This window comes from Pelophylax lessonae, assembly GCF_965119305.1.
Source record: "Pelophylax lessonae genome assembly, chromosome: 10".
Lineage (NCBI taxonomy): Eukaryota > Metazoa > Chordata > Amphibia > Anura > Ranidae > Pelophylax > Pelophylax lessonae.
In genome coordinates this window covers 191,394,123-191,411,655 of record NC_138777.1, presented here as the reverse complement: position 1 = coordinate 191,411,655, position 17,533 = coordinate 191,394,123, and the positions used below count along the sequence as shown (strand labels likewise).

At 46.7% G+C, this 17,533-nt stretch overlaps 1 protein-coding gene across 1 annotated transcript in view; it reads right to left on the bottom strand.

The window, feature by feature from the left end:
- The window catches only part of LOC309565657 (large ribosomal subunit protein eL34-like), a gene marked incomplete at its 3' end in the record, with an annotated part of 1,069,281 nt that extends 1,052,033 nt beyond the window's left edge, over positions 1–17,248 (bottom strand). The window contains exon 1 of the mRNA XM_082270611.1: positions 17,216–17,248. Within this exon, the coding sequence (XP_082126737.1) occupies positions 17,216–17,233 (18 nt within the window). The 5' untranslated portion in view covers positions 17,234–17,248. The remainder of the gene's footprint in view (positions 1–17,215) is intronic.
- Positions 17,249–17,533: the final 285 nt, after the last annotated feature.

Here is a 17,533-nt window from a genome sequence, read left to right as displayed (position 1 = left end):
TGCCTGTATGAGGCAGCCTGCCGCAGTAAATATACAGGATCTGGTCGGCAACTGGTTAATTCATGAAAATTGTCTTTTCCCCCCAAAAAATTGTGTTTGAAAAATCCGCTGCGCAAATACCTTGGGACATAAAAAATTCCAACACCTACCATTTTATTCTAGAGGGCCTCTGCTATAAATATATATATATAATGTTTGGGGGTTGTAGCAGAAGTTGGAGTGAAGTGTCAGAATCGGCCCGGATAGGAAGAGGAGAACAGAAATGTCCGGATAGTTTCCCAGTGCTGCACAACAATCCAGTTGGAGTGAAAGTGTCTCAGCTTGTATGGCAGCGCTCCAATATTCACACTTCTTCCAGAAGGGTTTCATCCATAAACAAAGCGCTCCACAACACTCTTCCCTTGTCCTGTACCTCACACGTGTTGGTGAAGGAACCTCTCCCCAATGCAGAGGAACCCCCCCACATATTAAAGGCCTTTATTTCATGTGGGTGTGACCCCCCTAACTAATGTCCCCGCAGTGATGACCTCCGTTCTTCCCCGCCACTACAACAACCGCCTCCTTTATTCTCTCCTACCCAGAAAACAGAGGGGGGTCATAGCAGGAAACCTTTCTATGGAGACAGCTTAAAGCAATTTCCCACACATTAGTCGGTGCCTTTAGGGCCGCTCACACCATGCCAGCATCTGAATCGCACAGGAATGCGCCATGCGTTCCTCTGCGATTCATCCCGCATGCAAAACACACAGATTTGTGATCTGCAGCGAATGTCATAAGAATTAAACCACACCCCAAACACAGGTCACAAACGCAGTGCGTTTTCCCATAGCTGCCCACACCAGATCACATGATACTTTTGTACCATGCGATTTGGTCGCAGTGCATTTTAGAATGGAGGGCATGCAGTAGTTTTGGCGCAGTGCAGTTGTAGGCCAATCAAAGTGAATGGGTTTGAAATGTCTGGCACAGAGTCGCACAGGAACGCAGAGCTGCGGGGGTGGTGGGAAGCGGCACTCGGTGTACAGACGCCGGCTCCAGGCTGGTGAGCACAGGGGGGTACAGGACAAGGGAAGAGTGTTGTGCAGCACTTTGTTTATGGATTGAAGTCTGAATATTGGAGCACGTTAACCCCTTTTTCACACTGATGTGGTTCTGATGCGTTCCAGAACGCACAGATTTGCCTGTGAAGGGAGATAACATGGCTTTCTATGGAGGTCGTTCACAGCTATGCACTCCAAGTGCAGTGCGATTTCCAAATGGGTGCTGTGCGATGCGGTGCGATTTTTGAGCCCCTTAGACATGAATAGAAACAGCAATGAAAATTCTTAGGTATTCAGTTGCAATGCGGTCACAGTGCGAGATGCACCGATTTGTAATGTCACAACCCTCTGCTAGGTGGAAGTGCCGGCTTTTTTCTTCTTTTCACCTACTGATCCCACCAGCAACACACTTTTTAATCAAATTTTAGGGTTGGCCCACCCTTTGCAGCTATGACAGCTTCAACTCTTCTGGGAAGGCTGTCCACAAGGTTTAGGAGTGTGTCTATGGGAATGTTTGACAATTCTTTCAGAAGTGCATTTTTGAGGTCAGGTACTGATGTTGGACGAGAAGACCTGGCTCGCAATCTCTGCTCTAATTCATCCCCCTATGGGGTTGAGGTCAGAACTCTGTTCAGGCTAATCAAGTTCCTCCACCCCAAACTCATTAATCCATGTCTTTATGGACCTTGCTTTGTGAATTGGTGCGGAGTCATGTTGGAACAGGAAGGAGCCATCCCCACACTGTTCCCACAAAGTTGGGAGCATGAAACTGTCCAAAATGTCTTGGTATGCTGAAGCCCTAAGAGTTCCCTTCACTGGAACTAAGGGGCCAAGCCCAACCTCTGAAAATCAACCCCAACCCCCCCCCACCCCCCCCCCCCCCCACACACACACACACCAAATGATTTGGACCAGTACATAAAGCAAGGTCCATAAAGACATGGATGAGTGAGTTTGGGGAGGAGGAACTTGACTGGCCTGCACAGAGTCCTGACCTCAACCCTATAGAACACCTTTGTGTTGAATTAGAGCAGAGACTGCAAGCCAGTCCTTCTCTTCCAACATTAGTGCCTGACCTCACAATTGCGCTTCTGGAAGAATGGTCAAACATTCCCATAGACATCCTCCTAAACCCTGTGGGCAGCCTTCCCAGAAGAGTTGAAGCTGTTATAGCTGCATAGGGTGGGCCAACTCAATATTGAACCCTACGGACTAAGACTGGGATGCCATTAAAGTTCATGTGTGTGTAAAGGCCGGTGTAACGTTAAAAAACCATACCCCGTGGAGAAACCATACCCTCGTCACTTCCGGGCTGAAACAGCTGAGCAGCGCAGCAGTGCGCATGCTCAGAGCCCCGGATACGTGATTGAACATTAAAGAATTAGACAAGTGCGCATGCTCGGTGGGCATGAAATTCTCACGGCACTGTGTCTGATGTAAAACTTGCGGCGCTTACATTAAAACAGCTCATCTGAAACGTAAATCATCTCCGCTCTTCGCCCTGTCACTGCCCTCATCTCCGGTAATAAATATAAAAGCGGCGGTGGGTGTATGAGATGTAAATGACGGCGATCGCGGCTCCGTGATCCGCTTTTATATTTATTACCGGAGATGAGGGCAGTGACAGGGCGAAGAGCGGAGATGATTTACGTTTCAGATGAGCTGTTTTAATGTAAGCGCCGCAAGTTTAACTACCGTGAGAAATCCATACCCTCCGTAGCGGAACCGGAAGTGACGAGGGTATGGTTTTCTCACGGGTATGGATTTTTCACGGAACACCGGCATCCCAATACTTTTTAATAAACAAACACAAGGGGGCACCGGCCGACTGCATTCTCCTCCACAAAGATTTTATTGTTATAAGGTATAAAAATGCTCACAAACAAGGTCTTGGTAGAAGAATATCAAATGGATTTATTGCCATCAGCATCCGAACCAAAGTCTGTATCGTCCTCTGGAGCTTGAAGGCTTCTGTGTTTGTGGCTCCGCCTCTTCCGCAGACCCTCCCCCCCAATACTTTCTGACAGTATAATGTGTAACATTTTTGTTGTTTTCCTGCGCAAACCGACGTAGACTTACAACCGCGATCGTTCCCCGCTGAGAGAAGGACGGTCGGCTGTTGTAAACACAGCTGACCGTTCTTCTCTCTGGAATGATCATAGAGCTCATGTGATCCTTCTATATAGGATCACATCTCTCTATGGTCATTTTAAAATCCACCCCCCCCCCCCCCACACTTAGAATCCCTTCCCTAGGCTCACATTCAACCCTTTGATCACCCATAAGGTTAACCCCTTCCCTGCCTGTGTCATTATTACAGTAACAGTGCATATGTATAGCACTGATTACTGTAGTAATGTCACTGGTCCCCCCAAAAGTGTCAAAAATGTCAGTTAGGGGTCCGATCTGTCCTCTGCGATGTCGCAGTCCCGCAAAAAATCGCAGATCGCTGCCATTACTAGTAAAAAAAAAAAAAAAACAATAGAAATGACATAAATTCTTTCCCGTAGTTAGTAGACGCAATAACTTTTATGCAAACCAATCAAAATACGCTGCTTGCGATTTTTTTTTTTTCTTTTTTACCAAAAATATGTAGCTGAAAACAATTTGGCCTAAAATGTTAAAAACATTTAGATTTTAAATTTTTTTTTTTTTGAGAATGTCTTATAGCAGAATGTGAAAAATATTGCTTTTTTGTTTTTTAAAATTGTCGCTATTTGTTTATAGCGGAAAAAAAAAAAATCGCACAGGTGATCAAATACCACCAAAAGAAAGCTCTATTTGTGAGAAAAAAGGACATCAATTTTATTTAGGTACAGTGTCACACAACCGTGCAATTGTCCGTTAAAGTAACACAGTGCTGAATCACAAAATAGGGCCTGGTCATTAAGGGGGGAAATCTTTCCGGTCCTAAAGAGATTAATATTACTTTAACTATGCTGTGTGAGTAGACACTGCTGTGTCACATTTCACAGAACTGCCTTCTGAGGTATAGAGGTGCTGATTATCAGGAGGAGAGGTCAGTACAGGAATCACTGCTTGCAGGCAGCAAGGTAACATGGGATATGTAGTCCTTAGAAATTGAAAGCAAACAGCAGAGGAGAAGCTGCAAAGCATGCAGGGAACCCAGGTGGTTGTGGAAAGAGATGGACAGCATACAGGCAGCACAAGCATCATAAAAGGAGGTTTTTCAAGAAGGCTTATATTGGATTTCAATCATAACAATTGTATGTATTGTGATTACAATGCTGATAGTATAAAATGAAAGTGTTTGCCGTAACCATAGATTCCCTTTAAGAATAATTAGTATGATGCTTAATAATTACAGCTTGCTTGCTCTCAAACTTATTGTAGTGACATCAGCTTCAGTATCAGTGGCGGCCGGCCGGCCGATAGGGGGCGCAGGGGCGCCGCCCCCCCCCCAAAAAAAAAAGAAAAAAATAAGATTAAAAAAAAAAAGATTAACCACAAAAAAAAAAACAATTTTTAGCCCACTAGGGGCGCCGGACTCATTGGTGGCTATAGGGGGGGGTGGGGTTTTCCACCCGGCAGAGGCGCCGATTGGCTGCCTTCTGGGGGCACCAGGGTGCAGAGCACTGCGCTACAACACTCCCCTTTTGTGATGTCCTGGATCATGATTGGTCCAGACTCCAGCCTGGACCAATCATGATTCAGGACATCCCTGTTGACCTCGTTGGGGGCGGTGCCGGTGCGTGCATCAGTCACTTACCGTCACCGCCCGGTCACCTTCCCCCCGCCGCAGAAGAGGACGGAGTCTCGAGGAGGGGAGAAGCCGCCGCCGGGCTGAAGAAGAAGCCGCCGGGACTGAAGAGGAGCCGCCGCCAGGTAAGTGCATTGGTCTCAGGGGAACCCACACTGCATTGAAGGGAGCACGCACGCTGGCGCTCTGCAATGATTGGGGACAATGCTGTGGCGCTCTGCAATGATTGGGGACAATGCTGTGGCGCTCTGCAATGATTGAGGACAATGCTGTGGCGCTCTGCATTGATTAGGAACAATGCTGTGGTGCTCTGCAATGATTGGGGACAATGCTGTAGCGCTCTGCAATGATTGGGGACAATGCTGTAGCGCTCTGCAATGATTGGGGACAATGCTGTGGTGCTCTGCAATGATTGGGGGCAGTGCTGTGGCACTCTGCAGTGATTGGGGACAATGCTGTGGCGCTCTGCAATGATTGGGGACAATGCTGTGGCGCTCTGCAGTGATTGGGGACAATGCTGTGGCGCTCTGCAGTGATTGGGGACAATGCTGTGGCGCTCTGCAATGATTGGGGACAATGCTGTGGCGCTCTGCAATGATTGGGGACAATGCTGTGGCGCTCTGCAATGATTGGGAACAATGCTGTGGCACTCTGCAGTGATTGAGGACAATGCTGTGGCGCTCTGCAATGATTAGTATGATTTCATGGTATGATGATCACTGTGGCCACCACCTATTGATTCACTTTGTTTCATTACTGAAGAGTTACAGTGGTTTACTCTTCATAGGGCACTTTTTCATTTTTATATTTTTTCTTTGCTTTTTCCGGCTGATTTTTGATCAGTATATATATGCAACTGATTTATTCACAGTTGCTCACTTTTGCACAGGATATTCACCTAGCCGTAACCTATTTTGGTAATTCTTGATCACCTTTCATATCACACAAACACATTATCAGTATTCTTTGTGATACCTTATTTTGCACATGAGCACTTTACTATTTATTGTTTGAAGATTGATGAAGATTTTAGAGTATTTATTACTATTCAGCATTTATTATCTATTTTTATACATATATTTATGGTTCGCCTATTTTAGAGTATCTGCGCTGATTTTTACCCCCCTGTTCTACAGTGTTCATTGCATTGAAGGGGGCACAGCACAGTGTTCATTGCATTGAAGGGGGCACAGCACAGTGTTCATTGCATTGAAGGGGGCACGGCACAGTGTTCATTGCATTGAAGGGGGCACGGCACAGTGTTCATTGCATTGAAGGGGGCACGCACACTGATCTCTACATTGAAGGGGGCACGCACGCTGGTCACTACATTGAAGGGGGCATGTATGCTTGTCTCTGCATTGAAAGGGGGCATGTACGCTGGTCTCTGCATTGAAAGGGGGCATGTACGCTGGTCACTGCATTGAAAGGGGGCATGTACGCTGGTCACTGCATTGAAAGGGGGCATGTACGCTGGTCACTGCATTGAAAGGGGGCATGTACGCTGGTCACTGCATTGAAAGGGGGCATGTACGCTGGTCACTGCATTGAAAGGGGGCATGTACCATCTCCTGTACCATGACCTGTGACATGCCTGTACCATGACCTGTGACATGCCTGTACCATGACCTGTGACATGCCTGTACCATGACCTGTGACATGCCTGTACCATGACCTGTGACATGCCTGTACCATCACCTGTGACATGCCTGTACCATCACCTGTGACATGCCCTTACCATCACCTGTGACATGCCCTTACCATGACCTGTGCCATGCCTGTACCATCACCTGTGCCATGCCTATACCATCACCTGTGCCATGCCTGTACCATGACCTCAAAGTCACGCAATTTTTTTACCGCGTTTTTTGACGCAAAGCAATACCTATTACATTTTTCTTTTTGCGCCCCCCCCCCCCCCCCCCAAAAAAAATTTGAGCACCGGCCGCCACTGTTCAGTATGAAGGCGATTATTCATTTTGTGGCTCCCAATTACAATCCTTTTAAAAGCGATTCTCAATTGTGACCACTAGGTGTCAGCAGCAACATACCAACTAAGCTGACAACCAAGTACTGTAATCGTTAATTTTAATTGTGCAAAAACTGTTGCCGGTGTAACGTTAAAAAACCATACCCCGTGAAGAAACCATACCCTCGTCACTTCCGGTCTGAAACAGCTGAGCAGCGCAGCAGTGCGCATGCTCAGAGCCCTGGATACGCAATTGAACAGGAAAGAATTGCGCATGCTCGGTGGGCATGAAATTATCACGGCACTGTGTCTAATGTTATACTTGCAGCGGGTACATTAAAACACTTCGGCTGCAACATCAATCATCTCCTGTGCTATCGCTGTAACTTCCCTCATCTCCGGTAATAAAAATAAAAGCGGCGGCGGGTGTATGAGAGGTAAATGACGGCGATCTCGGCTCCGTGATCCGCTTTTATATTTATTACCGGGGATGAGGGAAGTGACAGGGGGAAGAGCGGAGATGATTTATGTTGCAGAGGAGGTGTTTTAATGTAAGCGCCGCAAGTTTAACTACCGTGAGAAATCCATACCCTCCGCAGGTGCACCGGAAGTGACGAGGGTATGGATTTCACACGGGTATGGTTTTTTCACGGAACACCGGTAAATCTTCAGTCCAAAGACCAACCAGCAAAGATAGAAATAAGATAAAGAATCCAACAAAACATTGATATAGATCAATGATTATTCAGGTCATATGAAACGATCAGTCTGGAAATGTTTCAATTGTACAATTAAATTCCTACCTTTTCTACAGATGGGGCCTGGACTGGTAAATAGTTAAGTGATCATACATCCCACATTTTCTAAATCAGGAAACAAACATAACTACATTTAGAGGCAGAAGATATGATCTTACTGTATTTCCAAATTATCAATAAAGGGAAAAAATGTTTCTGTCTTTATAAATACCAAAGACTTTTGGCATCAGTGATCATATCCTAATAGTAAATGCAAAACCATAAATGGTCATGTTGATGCCACCAACTAAACTTTTCTGTTTCATGAATTATAAAATTATAAAGTGCCCTCCTAGTACCATATATACAGTACTAAGAGTCACTTATGCACCTATACCTGGAATGAGAAGTTTAATATCTATGGCTAGAGACGGCATTGTGGTTGGAAAGGAAAGGTGAGTATGGTGGGGTGGGGTGGGGTAAGAATTAAAGGAGACTGTAGTAGATTAAGCTCGATACCTAAATTGTCATATACTTTTAGCTTTATGTAGCACTGCCCCCTAAAGGACTGCTGAGAATTACACTTTCTGGATTCCCCTGGGTAACCCTTAGCAACTGATAGCAGATAATTAGCATTGAAAGTCTTTGGCTCAGTCAATAATCAATCCAGGGGATGTTGGTTTTTTGTGTTTTTAATTCGAACTGGGATAGGAGAAGGAATGAGTGGGATACTCCCAACTATGAACTATGCACAATCTTGAGGACAACTGTAGTGTGCGGCAAGGCCGCTGCTTCACCTTGCCATTGAAGTGAAGATAGATAATGTTTTCCCACTTGAATTACTCTTCAGGGTTCTAGCTTGGCACCCCCTTTCTCACTTGCTAAGTGCGCTGACACCTGTCCAGTGACTCTCCACTGGAGCAGTCACCTTCCTGGGCAGACCCCTGGCAAGCTTCCCGGTACTCACGGACACTGTTGCTCATCTTACTTTAAAAAAGTAATTAGTTACAGTTACAAATTACTTCTCCCAAAAAGTAATTGAGTTACTGACTCAGTTACCACATAGAAAAAGTAATTAGTTACTCAGAAAAGTAACTGCGACTTTTTTTACTATTCTATAATGCAATTACGTTCTATGAGATCTTTAATAGTGGTGGCGGTGTGGCACACTGTGGGGGTCTGAGTCCTGAGTCCTCCTGACTGTGAGTAACTGTATTTTGTTTTGTTTTTTGGTACCTGCTGCCTGAAATGGTGGTAGCAGTGTGGTGGTGGTGTGGCACACTGGTGGTGGTGGCGGTGTGGCACACTGGTACTGGGACACTAGAGCAGGGTCCCCATAGATCCCACTTTATAGCAGGCCAGGGTCCTCATCAATCCCCCTTTAGAGCAGGGTCCCCAAATATCCCCTTTAGAGCAGAGCATGCTCCCCATAGATCCCCCTTTAGGGAGGGGTCCCTATAGATCCCCCTTTAGAGCAGGGTCCCCATAGATCTATGGGGACCCTGCTCTAAAGGGGATTTATGAGGACTCTTTTCTAAGGGTGGATCTATGGGGACCCTTCTCTAAAGGGGGATCTATGGTGACCCTGCTCTCAAGGGGGATCTATGAGGAACCCTTTCTAAGGGGGATCTATGGGGACCCTGCTCTAAAGGGGGATCTATGGGGACCCTGCTCTAAAGGGGGATTTATGGGGACCCTGCTCTAAAGGGGGATTTATGAGGACCCTGCTCTAAAGGGGGATCTATAGGGCCCCAGGGCCTGTTTTAAAGGGGATCTAGGGGGACTGAGTTCTAAAGGGGATCTATAAGGGACAGATCCCTCTTTAGAACAGGGTCGCCATAGATCCATCTTTAGAGCAGGCCAGCGTCCCCAAATCTCCCCCATAGATTCCCCTTAAGAGCAGGCCAGGCAGGGTTCCCCATATATCCCACTTTATCATGGTATGGGGGGGAGGGCACTGAGTCTGACTGCAGTGCAGAACATACATGGCATGGGGGGAGGGCACTGTCTCTGACTGCAGCACATACATGATGTATGTGCTGCAGTCAGAGACAGTCCCCATGCCATGTATGTGCTGGCGCTGCAGCCAGAGACAGTGCCCTCCCCCCCCCCCCTCGCATGTCAAAGTCACCCCCCAAGCACACACCTGTTGTAAGCACTTGTTGCACGTCCTCCTCCTGTCTGGACTGCTGAACTGTCTGGAAAGCAGCTGCCTCCTCTCCTCTGAATAGCTGAGCCGGCTGTCACACTCACACAGGCAGCTTCATACTTGCAGTCTCTGTCTCTCGCAGGATGAGTGGAGAGCAGAGCTGAGTGCTGGCCGTGGGCGGAGGGAGGATAATAGATCCTTCCACCAGAGAAGGCATTCAAGGCAAAGTGCAGGCAGGTGGGCGGGACTTGAGCTGGACGGCGCCCTCAGTCGGCCCACAAGAACGCGGGGCGGAAGGACACGCTGCCGAAATAGAAAAAATAGTCCCAGACACCGGTGTCTGTGTACGGACACATTGCCGATCGATCCCTGACCTTGTCCGAGTCTCCTCCTCTTCTCTTTCCTGTACCGCAGACAGCGGTCCTAGAGGAGAGGGGGAATTACAATTACATCTACTGCCATCTAGTGGCGGTAGATGTAATTGTGGTAACGCAGCCGAAAGTAGCAGCAAAGGCGTTACAGGGAGAGAACGAGTAATCAAATAGATTACTCGTTACCCTCAAAAGTAACTGCGTTAAGTAACGCCGTTTACTTAAACACAGTTACTTCCATCACTGCTCACGGACACTGTTTTTCCCAAGGTTGCTCTGCCTTCAACTCCACTGGTCAGCATACACTGGACCTCCTGACTCCGCTCCACACTCCTGGCTCACAAGGCCGACCGCCTGTGACCACCATCCATTGCAGCAGAAGGAGAGACAAATGTCACCCTCCTTCTGGGACCTGGCTTCCCGCCCAAAGACACCCTGTCACATGTGCCCTTGGCTTTTATAACCTATCCCAGGATGCACCACCAATTTGTGCCAACCCACTGGGATAGTTAACAAAGTCTGTGTGCCACTGGCTGGGTGTCCTCCACTGTCCAACAGGCCCCCCTATTGGATACAGTGGGGACACTCCCTCAAACCAGATGAATCACACATGGACACATGCAACCGGCCTAACAATCAGGCTCCCCTGATAAGCAGATGGAGACACTAGGCTTTACCTACCTATCACCTACCTAGGAGGATGCTACATCTACTACACCCAACGTGTAGCACTTACCCCTGGGGGGGGTCACTGAAGATAACCCAGGTCGTCTTTACCTGTTCAGAGGCTGTCAGGCCCAGATGCCAATTCCAGAGCACACCCACAAAATGCAAGCTCAGTCTAGGTTTGTCTTTTTGAAGATCTATTGCAATACTTGAACACTGGTGGGTAGAGGGATGAGGGTGCAGGATACTCCAAAACACAAGCAGGTACAGGAGGACAAATTCTCACGCATGTTCCTTAATAGCAGCCTAAGTAGTAATGGAGATATAGGGGACAGCCAGCTAGTCTTAGAGCACCTGCATGATAGAGCACCTGCACCTGCCTGTGTGTTATCATAATCCTGATGATTTTAACCACTTGCCTACAGTGCACTTTCACCCCCTTCCTATCCAGGCCAATTTTCAGCTTTCAGCTCTCTCACGCTTTGAATGACAATTGCGCGGTATTGCTACACTGTACCCATATGAAATTTTTATCATTTTTTTCACACAAATGGAGCTTTATTTTGGTGGTATTTAATCATCTCTAGGTTTTTTTATTTTTTACAACAAAAAAAAGAAAAAAGACAGAAAATTTTGAAAAAAAAAAAGTTTTTCTTATTTTCTGTGAGTAAATTTTGAAAATAAAAAATTTTTTCTCCTTCACTGATGTGCGCTGATGAGGTGGCACTGATGGGCACTGATAGGCTGCACTGATGGGCACTGATGAGGTGGCACTTATGGGCACTGATGAGGTGGCACTTATGGGCAGTGATGAGGTGGCACTGATGAGGAGGTACTAATATGCCGCACTGATAGGCGGCACTGATGAGCACTGATAGGCGGCACTGATGAGCACTGATAGGTGGCACTGCTGGGCACTGATAGGCGGCACTGATGGGCACTGGCGGGTGGCACTGATGGACACTGATGGGTGGCACTGATGGGCAGCACCATCAGTGCCCACACTCAGTGCCCATAGTGCTGCCAGTCAGTGCTCATTAGTGCCTAGATGAGCAGGCACTAATGGGCACTGACTGGCAGCACTATGGGCACTGATGGCGGGCACTGTGGGCACTGATGGTGGGCACTTAGTGTGTTTTATTTACCTTGTGTAATCAGGGCACTGGTGATCGGTGCCCTGATTACATTCCTCTGTGTCCCCGACGGCTGATCGGCTCTGCTCCTTCCTCACACTGCAGTCTCTGTGTGAGGAAGGAGCGCTGGCGATGAGAGATGATCTCATATGTTTACCTATGAGATCATCTCTCATTGCATGGGCCGATCACGTGGTAAATGGCCGCTGTGATTGGCCATTTACCACGATCTGTGATTGGCTTTGTCCAAGGGACACGGCCGACACAGATTTTCCCTGATGCGCGCTCGCGGGAGCGCGCGGGGAGCCTGTCACTGGGAGGCCGTATAAAGACGGCCTCCCGGAAATTCGAGTCCGCGCTGCAGCCGTACTTCGGCTATAGCACGGATCTGAAGAAGTTAAAATGCCTGTGTTGCTGTTATTAAGGCTTCTTAGGGCGGAATCTGCTTGTTCAGTGGGGGATCTGTCCACTGATCCCCCTGCTGAGCAGAGTGGGCAGATGACAGGTCATCAGCCCAGGACACAGCCCACTCTGTACATCTGACTCCCCTCCAATCGGATTCACAGAGGGGAACAGATCCTTTCTGTTTTGCTTAGCAGATCTGATTGGAGGTAGGCGGGTGTAAAAAGTCAATTCAGATCCATCTCTCTTTTGTAGTGAATGGGGGGTCAGATCAGGTCCGCCTGGAAAACGGCTGATTGTACTCAAGTGATAGATCGACTCTGGTACAACCAGCCTGTCTGATTTTTACATGCGATTATTGTTTCAGGGCGGGGTCTGGGGAGGGGCCAGGGGTGGAGGTTTGAGGGTTGGGCTAAAGGGGGCCCCGTCAGGTAGGCTGTAGGGGGCCCCATGATTTCTATCAGAGGCCCTGCCTGTAAAGGCACATGAAGTCAGTTAACACAGTCCTGTTGATGAAGGAATCCCTCCTGCTCCTATCGCGTTCTCCCGGCGGGGAGCCATCCCTGCTGGGAGAACACACTAAATATTGCTAGCAGCTGTATATAGCATGTTAAAATCCAGCATGCTGGTTGTACCTAAGTCGATTGATGGATCAGCCTGCCCATAGATCTTTTGAATCTTGGCTGGTCATTTGAACCATCTATGGCCGGCTTTACAAATGTACTTCAAGGTAGTGGAATTTTTTTTCAAAGAATGGATGACACTCATACAAACATTGGTTACTATTTGCTAAACAGCAATTTTACTAAAGGGACTTCAAATGGGAGCTCCTAGAATATAAACATAACCACATGTAAAAATTCTATTTTATTAGTCACAACTTGTATAAGGTCAACTCATTTTGTAGAAATATTCACTTCATCAGGACCAACGGTGAAAGGGATTTTGCAACATCCAAAAAGTTTACAATGGTGGCTGGAGTTAAACTTCATTAATTGTTTGAATGGTGCTCTACAGTGGAGCAAGAATGGACTCTAGTCCCCTGGTGCCTGGCTCATTGCAGGGAATCAAAGGGGATATCGGCTGACCTGTGAGCAGTAAAATAGGTTGGGTTCATCTAACAGTTTACAATAGTGGTTTCATTACTTACTGATACCTGGAGGACGAGGGTGGAGAGACTGCTTCTGTAATTTGCACCATCTTATGACAGGACACTCAGGACGCCTGGGATTTCTCAATTTTCTCAGTTCCATATAAGAGCAACTACTTTGTTTATCAAGCAGTTGTAGTATCTAATGTCTTATGTTAATATAAGGACATCAATTGTATTTGGGTACAGCGTCGCACGACCGTGCAATTTGTCGTTAAAGTAATGCCTGATTGCTAGTTCTGCCTGTTGCATGTGTCCAGGGTGTGATTCATCTGGGCTGAGAGAGTGTCCCCCACTGTATCCAATGGGAGAGCCTGTTGGACAGTGGAGGAAACCGAGCTAGTGACACACAGGCTTTTGTGGCTGCCCCAGTGAGTTGGCACAACAGTGGTGCATTCTGGGATAGGTCATAAAAGCCGGGGGAAAAATATGACAGGGCATCTTTGAGCGGGAAGCCAGGTCCAAGGAGGAGGGTGACGGCTGTCTCTCCTCCTGTCAGCAAGGAAGGTGGTCACAGGCGGTCGGTCTAGTGGACTAAATGTGTGATGCTGAGTCAGGAGGTCCAGGATACTGACGAGTGGAGCTGAAGGCAGAGCAACCCAGGGAAAAACAGTATCCGTGAGTACCGGAAGCTTGCCAGGGATCTGACCAGGAAGGGGACCACTCCAGTGGAGAGTCAGTGAACAAGGGCTAGCACACACAGCAAGTGAGAAAGGGGGTGCCAGGTTAGGACTCTGAAGAGGAATTAATTCAGGAAAAAGCTACTCACTAGGGGGGAAACCTCTGGGTGAATCTAAGATGGAAAAGGACCTGGGGGTCCTAGTGGACAACGGGCTTGACAGTGGCATGCAATGCCAAGCCACTGCAAGCAATGCCAACAAAATACTGGCATGTAGAAAAATCTATACAAAGTATGTTCCACGTGCCAAAGATAAGGTGTATAGTTGGTGTGTTTATAAAAAAATCTGAAAAATATGAATATAAATTGGGGTATAGCAGCTGCTGTACGGTAAAAGGTAGATATGTCAAAAGAATGGTCTTAAAAAAGGCCAGATACAGCGCTTGCTAATTAGATCGCATTATCCATGCTAATAGCTTGGAAGAAAGAAGAGACAGAGGGGATATGATAGAAACTTTTAAATACATAAAGGGAATCAACTCGGTAAAGGAGGAGAGCATATTTAAAAGAAGAAAAACTACCACAAGAGGACACAGTTTTAAATTAGAGGGGCAAAGGTTTAAAAGTAATATGAGGAAGTATTACTTTACTGAGAGAGTAGTGGATGCATGGAATAACCTTCCTGCAGAAGTGGTAGCTGCAAATACAGTGAAGGAGTTTAAGCATGCATGGGATAGGCATAAGGCTATCCTTCATATAAGATTGGGCCAGGGACTATTCATAGGATTCAGATATATTGGGCAGACTAGATGGGCCAAATGGTTCTTATCTGCTGACACATTCGATGTTTCTATGTTTCTAATCTCTGCAATAAGTGGGTATAAAAATATATATGTATGTAAAAATTCCCAATATTTGATTGAACCTGTGTTATAAAGTGCACATGTGACTCAATTTATGACATATAAAATATCAGGTATAAAATTCATAATAAAAGAACAATTCAAAGTGAACAGTGATTATGTGCTCAAATTATAGTCCCTTGTGCATAAGTGACTTATGACATAAAAAATTATAAATATCGAGAAATAAAAGATTTTGAAATCGGCAATAAAAAATTCAGCAGTATATTCAACAATAAAGAGACAGTCCAATAGTACACGGTGACTTTAGTGCTCAAAATATTGTCCTTAGTGAGAGTGATTCTTCGCAATTGGAAGGTGCAGAGTGCTCTGGCTTGATTGGCTAAGATATCGATTTTCTTGTCCCGAGTGAAATGAGTAAATTGGGTCTCTTACCAGATGTCGTGGGTCTTATGTCGTATGACATTAGGACCATTCAAGCTTTAATGGCCCCCTGGGCCAAGTGGGTTTCCCTTTTAAATGGTCCTATAGGCTGGTGTTTTCTCCTCTGGACTCCGGGGTGTGATGACCCAATGTGATAGGGAAGGAGAAAAGAAGGCTCCAAATAGCGTAATAAGGTTTAAACAGTTTATTACCCATGCATTGGGTTCAGGAATATAAAAGACAGAATAAACGCTTTCCCTGGTGGTCAACGGTGCGGGCTGCGCATCCTCCTCGCGGAATCACGGGCTGGCTTCTGGCTTGCGTTCCACCTGGGGTGACGTACTGACGCTCTGCGGTCCAAACTGATGCGTTTCGTCACATCCGGTGACGTCTTCAGACTAAACCTAACCATTCGGGGCTATAACAAGGGCACTGTTTCAGGCATGCAGAGTTATTTTGAGGCACTTGGAGATCAGAGAACCCCGCACACATATAAAATAATCACTACTGTGCATGGGCAACACACTTAGAATGGAAAAATACATTTACAAACATAGGGGCTGGCCCAATAAAATGGAAAAAAAAAAACTCTGTACTTCTTGGATGGATAACCTGGGCTTGAATCCAATTGACTTGGTAGTAGGCCGGATCCTCTGTAGTTAGGGAGTAATTGTGCTCCTTGTAATGTATATTACATTTTTTTATTTTTTGTTTTTTAAATAACAAACATGTCATACTTACCTGCTCTGTGCACTCCTGGCCCCTCCCTCCTGCCGGGTGCCCCTACAGCAAGCAGCGTGCTGTGGGGGCACCCAAGCTGGCGCACTCCCGAACCGCAGCTCTGTGTGCCCATTCACACACAGAGTCATAGCTTGGCTCTGCCTCCTCCATCTCCTGTCTGGCTCACTGGCAGTGATTGACAGCAGCGAGAGCCGATGGCTCCAGCGGTTGCCAAAAGCCAATCAGGAGTGCGAGTCCCTGGAAAACCAAGGCTCTTGTGGACATGGCATAGAACCCCAGTGTTTATTTTGTTGTGGAATGACTCAGAGCCCATAGGCTGTATATACACTCACCGGACACTTTATTAGGTACATTTTTTCAATTGCATGGTAACACAAATTGCTAATCAGCCAATCACATGACAGCGACTCAATGCATTTAGGCATCTAGACGTGGTGAAGACAGCTTGCTGAAGTTCAATCCGAACAACAGAATGGGGAAGAAAGAGGATTTAAGTGACTTTGAACGTAGCATGGTAGTTGGTGCCAGACGAGCTGGTCTGAGTATTTCAAAAACTGCTGATCTACTGGTATTTTCACGCAAAGCCATCTCGCGGGTTTGCAGAGAATGGTCCAAAAAAGAGAAAATATCCAGTGAGCGGCAGTTGTGTGGATGAAAATGCCTTGTTGATATCAGAGGAGAATGAGCAGACTGATTCAAGAAAGGCAACAGTAACTCAAATAACCACTCGTCACAGCCAAGGTATGCAGAATACTATCTCTGAACACACAACACACCGAACGTTGAAGCAGATGGGCTACAGCAGCAGAAGACAATACTGGGTGCCCCTCCTGTCAGCTAAGAACAGGAAACTGAGGCTGCACTTTTCACAGGCTCACCAGAATTGGACAATAGAATATTGGAAAAACGTTGCCTGGTCTGATGGGTCTCAATTTCAGCTGCGACATTCAGATGATAGGGTTAGAATTTGGTGTAAACAACATGAAAGCATGGATCCATCCTGTCTTCTGTCAACAGTTCAGGCTGGTGGTGGTGGTGTAATGGTGTGGGGGATATTTTCTTGGCACACTTTGGGCCCCTTTAGTACCAATTGAGCATCGTTTAAACATCATGGCCTACCTCAGTATTGTTGCTGACCATGTCCATCCCTTTATGACTACAGTGTCCTCATCTTCTAATGGCTCCTTCCAGCAGGATAATGCACCATGTCACAACACTCAAATCATCTCACCACTGGTTTCTTCACCATGACAATGAGGTCACTGTACTCCAATGGCCTCCACAGTCACCAGATCTCAATCCAATAGAGCACCTTTGGGATGTGGTGGAACGGGAGATTCGCATCATGGATGTGCAGCCGAGAAATCTGAAGCAACTGCATGATGCTATCATTTCAATATGGAGCAAAATCTCTGAGGAATGTTTCCAACACCTTGTTGTATCTATGCCACAAAGAATTAGGGAGTTCTGAAGGCAAAAGGGGGTCCAACCCGGTACTAGCAAGGTGTACCTAATAAAGTGTCCGGTGGGTATACACCCTAGCTCTTCC